Consider the following 9,753-nt stretch of genomic DNA (forward strand, 5'->3'; position numbering starts at 1 on the left):
TACCTAGCACCTTCTTTCCTTTGTAATAATGGGTAAGTGGAAGGCACAGGAAAGGCAATTTCAAATGATTCTCTGGGATTCATTTGTGGAAGCTGGGAAGAAGAAGCTCTCTTCCCATCCTGGCCGCTGAGATGACGTAATGAATGTCAACATTTATCCCTTATCCCTTCCGTTATACAGATACTTATCCCTTATCCCTTCCGTTATACAGATAAGGCCTGTGTGCATCAGGAGAGACAAAGCCAGGCAGAGATGAATAGAGATGAGAGAATTTAAAAGAATAAGATTCTTGGTGGCCCTGAGTCCTTAGTCCTAAAGCTCTGCCTTGGATGCCGGGAGGAACCTAGAATCCTTCTCAGCTACTGGATCACTTTAAACCAATATTTTGGGTTCTTATTTCTTGTAAGGAAAGGCTCTTCACTAATAGGTAAAGTGAAGAGAGAGAGCCCAGACCAACCTCACCTCTTTCTCCTACTCTCTGTACCCCTGATTCCTCTGGAGCCCCAGTTTTCACATGAGTACAAAAAGGACAATCCCTCTTCTACTCAAGTTGCTATGTAGGTGAAGACAGTAGTATGGGAAAGGTAGATCCTTGATATATAGTAGATGCCCCCAAAATAGTAGTATTGTAGTATCACCAATATAATAATTTCTCAGGCTGGGTATTACTCAGAGTTCAGAGATTATCACAAAATAGAAAAATAAAATTAAAAAGTAAGGCTTTAGGAACAGAAATAAACCATGATTTGAAATCGTACTTTAGTGCTCCGTGGACGTGGGAACTTTATCACCTGGCATCCCTTAGGACAGTGCTAACTTTCAGCAAACTGGCTTAACAAGGAGATGTTTTCTCTCCCATAACTGGAGGTCCAGAAGTGGGGTTGGAACCAGGAACAATATGGCGGTGCAATGTCGTCAACCCACATTCTTTATATCTTTGCACTTCTCTAGAGCAGATTTTTCCTCAACTTGGTTCCCCTCATGGTCATGTCTCTCAGGAGCACCTGGGGCAATATGACTGCTTGTTCCTAGCCAACAAGAAAGAGAATTGCATTAGTTTCCCAGATTTCTCTGCAAGCCTATTCTTCTCTCTTAGGGACACAAACTGGCTTAAGACAGTCTCATATTTGAGTTAATCACTGGTAGGGAGTCATGAAATTACCCTTAACTGGTTTAGTCTAGGCTATTGGGGGTGGGTTGAATATTGGGATGTCAACCAAAATGTCCTTCATCACTCAATTGACCTTTCTGAATCCGTTTCTTCTCCTGTAAAACACTTAATTCGCAAGTTGCCGAGAGAATGACAGAAGAATGTATATTGCACCTTCAATAATATTTAGCATAATCTAGTTGTTCGATGAGTAGAGGACTTGGTTAACTGAGATAGCAGCTCATAACAGGGGAAGGAAGAGACAAACTTATTAGTCACAAACACCTCAGTGCCTGGACCTGACTGGAACTCCAGGTCAGGTTGCCCCTCCTTGAACTTCACGCAGTAGTAGGTGCCGGCGTCTGCAAGAGAGATTTCACTGATGTGCATGGAAAAGTCTGTGTTGCCAGCTTTGGTGGTGCGTCCAATTTCTTTTACTCTGGGAAAGATACCTCCTTTGAAATTGTAGGTTAATTCCCGGTGTGGCCAGTTCCCTTGAACCATAAGACAGGTCCTTTGGGGAACGAATCTGGTACCCTGCAACTCAAGGTGACTGTGTCTCCAGTCGATACAGTCTGTGTCATCTCAGCTTGTTGCACCTGGAATAGCTCATGTGAGGCTCCTGCAAAGAAACTCAAAATCATTTCTTACTTCCCATGCTCTGACCTAGAGAGGATGGGAGAGAACTTGGATCCAGATCATGGTCGGACCCCATTCATTAATTAGTTCTTTTAATGCCACATGGGAGCACGCACACGCTGAGTTTAGAGGGGCCTCTGCAAGTGATGGAAGCTCCTGACCTCACCGACTGAGGGGGGATCAGTGCAGGGGATCAGATGTGTCACCTCCCCAGTTCCACGTCTCAGCCCCTAACCAAGGTAAGAAGACAGGGAGGAAGAGGTTCTGGGATTATGACTTGGTAGTGTTCATGGAGAGAGACTAGTCCCTCCCCCATTTAAATGCCAAAGATCACTCAGTACATTTGGAGATGCGTCCAAGTACTCTCTGCCCACCTCATACTTACAGTGAGTTTGGGATTGACCTTCATCTCTTTTCTGAAGGGTGAGCAGCCACGGAATTTGTGGAGATATTAGTGTTGACAGGTATGGAGAAAGGGGAAGTCGAGAGAGAGGAAACCTAAAGAATTGTGGGGGGGCATTTAGGATTACTATATGTGCATGCAGGCAGGGTGTGGTTTCTCTGCTTATCTCTCAAGATAGAAAAGAGAGACAGTTTCCTCTTCCCAACAAAAGAGAGTAGAGCCTCAAGGGACCTTGTCAATTTTGAAGGGTCCACAACTGACCCCTGACACCCACTGCCACCAACATCCCTACCACGTGCTGTGTCAGGTCCTGGTAATATCTCTCCTTTCAGGTTGGCAAACCATCAATGTCACTGATGGGGTGAGGTGCAGGTTAGAGAGACAAGGGAACTCCTGGCTGGGGAGGCTGGGAGAGAATGGCAGGTAGACTGCCTATACTCACATTTTCTAGCTTGAGGGAAATGTGTAAATGTTCCATGGCCAGTTGGATGGCCTAGAACGTGGGTGGACTTGAGGAGAACATGACTGGGGAAGACTGGTTTTCCTAGCAGAACAGATGGATACCCTAATCTCACTGTATTTAATGGAATTAACTCAGCGCATAGGAGGAAGCAGGAAACACTGCTTGTCCTCAGAGAATCAGAGAACAGCAGAGCTGAGGGTAGCCCAGGGCAGACCAGGGAAGGATCAAGTGTGAGGAGAGTGAGTCAACCCCTCCAGGACAGCTTTTCCAAACAAGACCTGGGAGTGGGTGACAACACAAGGTCACTCCTATTGGTCCCTAGGTTCCCCAGAAGCCATAGTAGGAGACCACATTCACTCATGGACTTCCTGTATGGGGAATGAAGTCCCTGACTGCATTGTGGTGGTTGCTCAGGAACCTTCCACCAGGCCCCAATGACATTCCAGTTAGAAATGGGCAAGTGGAATTGTGCAGGCTTGTAGAGGTTCTGCCTGGCTGTGGCAGAACCTTTGTTTTGGCTCAGGAGATATTAGGCTTGGGGGCAATGTTCAACTGGGTTGAGATTCCATCCAAATCCGGGAGCTAATATGTGGCTGCAGCTGTCTGGGACTGATGCTTAGAGTCAGGATATAGGCCACAAGAGACACAATGCATATTCTTGAGCTCAAGTTTGTCCCTAAACCTCAGAAAGGGCACTCAGACTTCTAGGCACATTTTACCAAGTTTTTGGACCGTGAGGTACACACATGTAGTTGCATTTTATCTACTGAACATCTTTTTATTTTGGAGTATCTCTGTGTTCGGGTTTTAGTGGTTGGGTCATCAGAGAAGGACCTGGTCTGTAACAAGGCTTGATTCAATAGTGGGCTCAGGGTCCCAGACTAACAGAAGAGCCATGTATAGAATCCCAGCCTGCAGGGTTGTTTGTGGATGAAGGGACACAGTATCCAGTGTATCGTGATGATTTGGTACGTTTCAGATTTTGGAGAATTTAGTTTTACAAACCAAGGGGATGGAAATTGTCAGACCTGTACTCACCATTCACAGACACGCAGGTGCCTGAACCAGATACATACGCCATGTCAGGATGCCCTATTGTTAACTTCACACAGTAATAGGTGCCCATGTCCTTGGGTGACACATCACTGATGCGGATGGAATAGTCTGTTTGATTGACCTCTGTGTTTTCCACTTGGTTTACTCGGGGGAAGTGGCTGCCATTGAAACTGTAGATTAATTGTTGTTCTGGCCCATTCTTCCTGAACCACAAGACAGGCCCTGCTGGGGAGTGAGCAGACACGTTGCAAGCCAGTGTTAAGATGTCTCCAGCTCTGACTGACACTGAACTCTCAGGCTGGTTCACCTGGAACTCTTCACCTGCAGTTCCTGGAAAGAAACTTTGCATCATTTCTCGTGTTCTTTGTCTTGGCCCAAGATGTTCTGAGTGTCTGGTTCTAGGTCAAGGTGGAGTCTCATTACATACTCTTTCAGCTGGCACCAAAGTATGACAATTACAAATTGGGTTGCCATATGGGATGAGGGGGAGGGGACCAATGCACAGAAAGGGGGCGGGTACCTTCTTTTCTGCATCACGATACGAGGATGGGCTGGAGCATAGCAGGCTCTAATAAACAAGGGAACCTGCTGAAAAGCAAATGACCCAAACTTAGCGGTTTAAGAACATACATACGGTTTCATAGCTCATGTGATCCAGGAGTTGAAGCGCAGCTTAGCTTATCTGTCATGCCCAGAGGGAAGATGATGTGAAGTCACAGGGAGAATGCCATGTACTCTCTGAGGACCATCTGAGGCTACCAGAGGTTAGGAGTGAGGCCGGGAACAGATTCCACCTCATAGTTTATAGCAGCTTTATTTATAATTGCCAAGCTTGAAAACAACTAGGATGACCTTCAGTAGTTGAATGGATAAGGAAATTGTGGTACATCCAGACAGTGGAATATCATCCAGTGCTATAAAAAGAAATGAGCTTTCAAGCAAGCCCTGAAAAGATGTGAAAGGACCTTAAAAGCTTATCATTAATGCAGGAAAAGCCTGCATACTACACGATTCCATCTGTATGACATTCTGGAAAAGGCCAAACTATAGAGACTGTAAATACATCAGTGATTGTCAGGGGTTAGGGTGGAAAGAGGTAAATAGGCAGAGCAGAGGGTTTTTAGGGTAGCGAAACAATTCTGTAAAATACTACAAAGGCGGATCTCACTATACATTTGTCCAAACCCATAGACTATACAATACTAAGAGTGAACCATAATGTGTGCTATGGTCTTTGGGTGTTAATGACATCAGTGTAGGTTCATTGTTTGTAATATACGCACCACTCTGGTGGAGGATATTGATAATGGGGGAGGCTGTGATGTGTGGGGAAGGGAAATCTCTGCCCCTTCTTCTCCATTTTGGTGTGAACTTAAAACTGCTTTAAAATACAAACTCTGTTTATGAATGAAAGTCATTTCCATATCAAAGATCATCGAGATTTTCTTCTAGGATATCTTCTAGGAATTTTATAGTTTTGTGTTTTACATTATTTTTATGAAGCCTGTTAGGTCTGTGTCTAGAATTTTTTTATTTTATTTTATTTTATTTTTTGCACGTGGATGTGCAGATCTCCAATTGTTATAGCAACATTTGTTGAAAAGATTATCTTTGCTCCTTTCCAACAGATCAGTTGGCTGTATTTAGGTGAGTCTATTTCTGGACTTCCTATTCTATTGCATTGATTTGTGTGTCTATTCTCTCACCAATGCCAGTGTTTCTATTACTGGAACTTTCTAGTACGTCTTGTAGTCGAATGGTGTCAGTCCTCTGACTTGTTCTTCTCCAACGTTGAGTTGGCTATTCTGGATCTTTAACCTTTCCATATACACTTCAGAGTCAGTTTGTCAATATCTGTACTTTGCTGGTATTTTGATTGGAATTGCATTTATCCATAGATCAAATTGGGAAGAACTGACATCTTGGCAATATTGAGTCTTCCTATCCATGAACATGGAATGCATCTCTATTTTTTCTTGATTGCTTTGTTCAGTTCTCTAGCTTTCTTTATATAGATCTTGTGTGTGTATATATATATATTTTAATTTTTTTAGTGTTTATTTTTCAAGGAGAGAGAGACAGAGCATGAACGGGGGAGGGGCAGAGTGAGAGGGAGACACAGAGTCTGAAGCAGGCTTCAGGCTGTGGGCTGTCAGCGCAGAGCCTGAGGCGGGACCCGAACTCACAAGCTGTGAGATCATGACCTGAGCCAAAGTCAGATGCCCAACCGACTGAGCCACCCAGACGCCCCTAGATCTTGTATATATTATATGAGATTTATACCTAAGTATTTCTCTTCTTTTGGGTGCTAATATAAATGGTCACGTGTGTTTTTAGTCTATGGAAATACACTGATTTTTGTGCGTTGATCTCGTTTCCTTGTTGAACTTGCTTATTATCCTGAGTTTTTTTTTGTTGTTTTATTTATTTTTTTAGGAGATCCTTTCGGGATTTTCTATGTAGACAATCATGTCATCTGTAAACAAGGAGGTTTTATTCTTTTCTTTTCAATTTACACTCTTTTCCTTTCCTTTCCTTCTCTTCCCGTCCTTTCTTCTTGTCCCTCTTTCTGCTACAGCTTCCAGTACTATTTTGAACAAGAGTTGTGAGAATGGACACCCTTGCCTCAGTCCTTGTCTTAGGAAATACATACAGTGTCTTTCACCGTTAAGTATAATGATAACTGTGAGACTTTTTGTAGATGTTCTTTATCACATAGAGGAAGTTCCCTGCTATTTATGGTTTGCCGAGAGGTTTCATCATGAACGGATTTTGGATTTGTCAAATGCTTCTTCTGCATCAAGTGATGCCGCTATGCAGTTTTTCTCCCTTAACCCTTTGATCTGATGGATTACAATGACTGATTTTCAAAAGTTGAAACAGCTTTGCATGCCTCGAATAAATCCTACTTACGCATGGCGTATAACTTTGCACATTGTGAAATTCTATATGCCGACACTTTGTTGAGGTTTCTTGCCTTTAGATTCGTGAGGCATATTGGTCTGTAGTTTTCTATTTTATGTAAAGTCTATCTGGTTTTGCTATCAAGATAATAATAACCTCATCAAATGAGTAGGGAAGTGTTTCCTCCTCTTCTTTTTTCTGGAAGACATACAAAATTGGTGTTAATTTCTCTTGAGATGTTTGCTGACATTCTCCAGTGGGCCCGGGTGTCTCATATACGTTACTCTCTGCTATCCAAGCTTTCTTCCTCTTCCTTAGACTCAGATAATGGTTTTGGCTTCCTCTTTCATCTGATGTGAACCCCTAAGGCCATGTGCTCTGGCATTGGGACTGAAACCTCTGCTAAGAGGAACCAATGGCCTTGGGGAAGAGACTCCACATGCTTACTTGGCTTTTTCAGCAAGCAGAGGAGACCTGCCCAGTCCTGTTGTTGACGCTGCAATGTTCACCTTCCATCAGTGACCCAGACAGACCTCTAGTGACCACTTCTGGCTAAATTCCATGAGCACGCACACCTCTGCAAATTTTTAAAGGTGATTATCTTTGGATGGAAGCACCGTGCTTTCTTTCCTTGCTTTATACTTTCATGTTTTCCAACACGTTTTTTTTTTTCCATTGAGAGGTAGCATCTGTGTAGGGGTGATAAGTGTAAAACTCAGGTTCTCTGATCCTAGGGGCTAAGGGATGAGAACTCTCAGGTATGCTGTGCTGAGCCCTGTGACCGTTGGGGGGTGTATCCATTACCTGAACAAAAGGGTGTGGAACAGACATGACCACTGGGAGATGTTGTGAGCTGGGAGCCATTCCAGTCTAGTTCTATAAATTCTGGCTGGGACAGAAAAACCCTCCCCCAAGAAATTCTAGGGTAATAGGTGAGGAGAACACAGTAAACAGGCATAGGGGAGCCCCCCACAAAACACACCTGAGCCCCACTCACCTGTGAATCCCAGAAGCAGAGTCAGCAGCAGGGATGGCAGAGTTGGGCAGTGTAGGGAGGAAAGGACAGGCATCGTCGTGGCCCCTGGAGCCTTCTCTGTCTTGAGTGTTGTCCTGGAGAGGTCCGGGACTCTGTGCTCTGAGGAGAGAAGACACTCCCTGCTTCCATGATGTCAGAGGAAGGGGATTGTGATGAGAGGAAAGACCATGGGACTGTAACACTTTTTAGATGATCAGCTGAACAGACAAGGTGGCTGTAAACTGAGAAGTTGCTGCTGGAAATGCTTGGGGTTCCCAGAGTTAAGGGCCTGACACCCACAGGCTTGTGCTCATTCCTGAGCCTCGTCCCATCTGAGGTTCTCGCCAACCTGCCCACCTGCCAGTTTACAGATCCCAGAGATACGGTGTGGGAAAGAGGTTAGAGTTTTGGAGATTGTGAAGATGTGTGCTTTAGAAGATGGAGGGAGTCACAGGGGAGATGGGCTGGGTCGATACTCTGCAAGAGGGAAAGCAACACACCTAGACACATACCTGGGCAGTGGACGGCTGTCCTGCTGTCTGTGTTGGGTCTTGGGCCGGTTCTGGAGGAAAGGAGTGGAGGGACACAAGAAACACTCTCAGAAAGAGAGAGTTGCTTCCTTCTCTCTCACCACTGGATTGCGCTCTACCCAAGCACACAGGTTGTCTCCAGGGACTCTCAGCCCACGCTCCGCCGTTGACCCTTTAATGTCCAGGAATCCGTAGTCACATGCTGACGGCTAGGGCTATTTCGCTACTGCTTCCTTGGGAGCCCCACCTCCTCTTCAGGATCAACAGGATGTTAAGGCCAAGAGAGGTGTTAGAACAAGAGGAGAATGCAGAGCAGGCTGAACGTCCTGTACGAGATGACAAGACTCCCCCTCCCTTTGTGATGTCACCATTGCGTCACCTTGTTCTGGAAAGATGAATTCCATGCTGGGAGGCCATCCATGGTTCCTGCTGAGGGATTAACGGGATCTTTCCTTCAGTCTCCAGTCTCTTACCCTTTTGTTCACCTCTGGTGGACTTCATACTTTACAGCAGACTCTAAACTCTTCAGAGACGGGGATTTTTAGTGCCTTGAAGGTCAAGAGCGCTGGATTTGCAACCAGATGCAGTCAAGCTCCCAATCCTGAATCCACTTCTTGGTGGCTCAACCTATACATCCTTTGACGTTGAAATTTTCATTTGTAGAGCTCAAGGATTCAAAACTGAGTTCGTAGTCTCAACTCGGGTGTTCTCTTCCATCCTTCCATCCTGTTCGGTATGTGGCACATCCTGTACCCATTTGGTCAAACCAAAAAGGGACCCATATTCTACACCCTCACTTGTCCACTCTTGTCTGCCTGCTACAGGCCTTGTTTTACCTCCTAAATACCTGTTGAATCTATTTCTCCATCTCCATCATCATCTCTTGCCTGAATGAAAAATCTCCCCACCCCTTACATCTTTCCAGTGTCCCCCAAGAGCATGCAAGAGGCAGAGATCAAGTTGAAGACAAGATGTTGAGATTTTTTTTTTAAATGTTTATTTATTTTTAAGAGAGAGAGACAGAGACAGAGACAGAGCACAAGGGGGCCCAGGTGCAGAGAGAGAGCGAGACACAGAATCCGAAGCAGGCTCCAGGCTCTGAGGTGTCAGCACAGGTGGGGCTCGAACTCACGCACCGTGAGATGGTGACCTGAGCCGAAGTCGGACGCCCAGCCGACTGAGCCACCCAGGTGCCCCTTGGGATTTTTTTTTTTTAATGGACTTCAGTTTTGAAATTTGGAGAAACTTGTGACCATCATACAGCGTTTCCAGGCACAGCTGCCCACCGTTTCCCCCTTATTCACTTCTCACAGTAGTGTGGTGGATCTGTTAAAATTAATGAACCAATATTGGTACGTTATTATTAAAGAAAGTCCATAGTTTATTTAGATTTTGCCTTAGCTTGGGCCGCTATAAGAAAATGCCGTAAACTGGATGCCTTGAATAACAGGAAATTATTTCTCACAATTCTGGAGGCTGGAAGTTGAGATCAGGGTGCTAGGATATTATGCTGTGATGAGAACACTCTTTCCGTTTGTAGAACACTCTTTCTGTTTGTAGAACACTCTTTCCGTTTGTAGAGCGCCCACTACT

The 9,753-nt window shown here is 44.9% G+C and overlaps 1 protein-coding gene across 1 annotated transcript; it reads right to left on the reverse strand.

Annotated features, from left to right (window-relative positions):
* Positions 1-742: 742 nt before the first annotated feature.
* LOC106985995 (signal-regulatory protein beta-2) lies at positions 743-8,883 on the reverse strand. The gene is given in 5 exon segments (XM_053200155.1): positions 743-1,638; positions 1,641-1,772; positions 3,694-4,041; positions 7,613-7,770; positions 8,143-8,883. Coding segments are annotated over 4 exon segments (855 nt in total). The 5' UTR covers positions 7,686-7,770; positions 8,143-8,883; the 3' UTR covers positions 743-1,336.
* Between the last annotated feature and the right edge of the window lie 870 nt (positions 8,884-9,753).

Source organism: Acinonyx jubatus, chromosome A3, assembly GCF_027475565.1.
Source record: "Acinonyx jubatus isolate Ajub_Pintada_27869175 chromosome A3, VMU_Ajub_asm_v1.0, whole genome shotgun sequence".
Taxonomy (NCBI): domain Eukaryota; kingdom Metazoa; phylum Chordata; class Mammalia; order Carnivora; family Felidae; genus Acinonyx; species Acinonyx jubatus.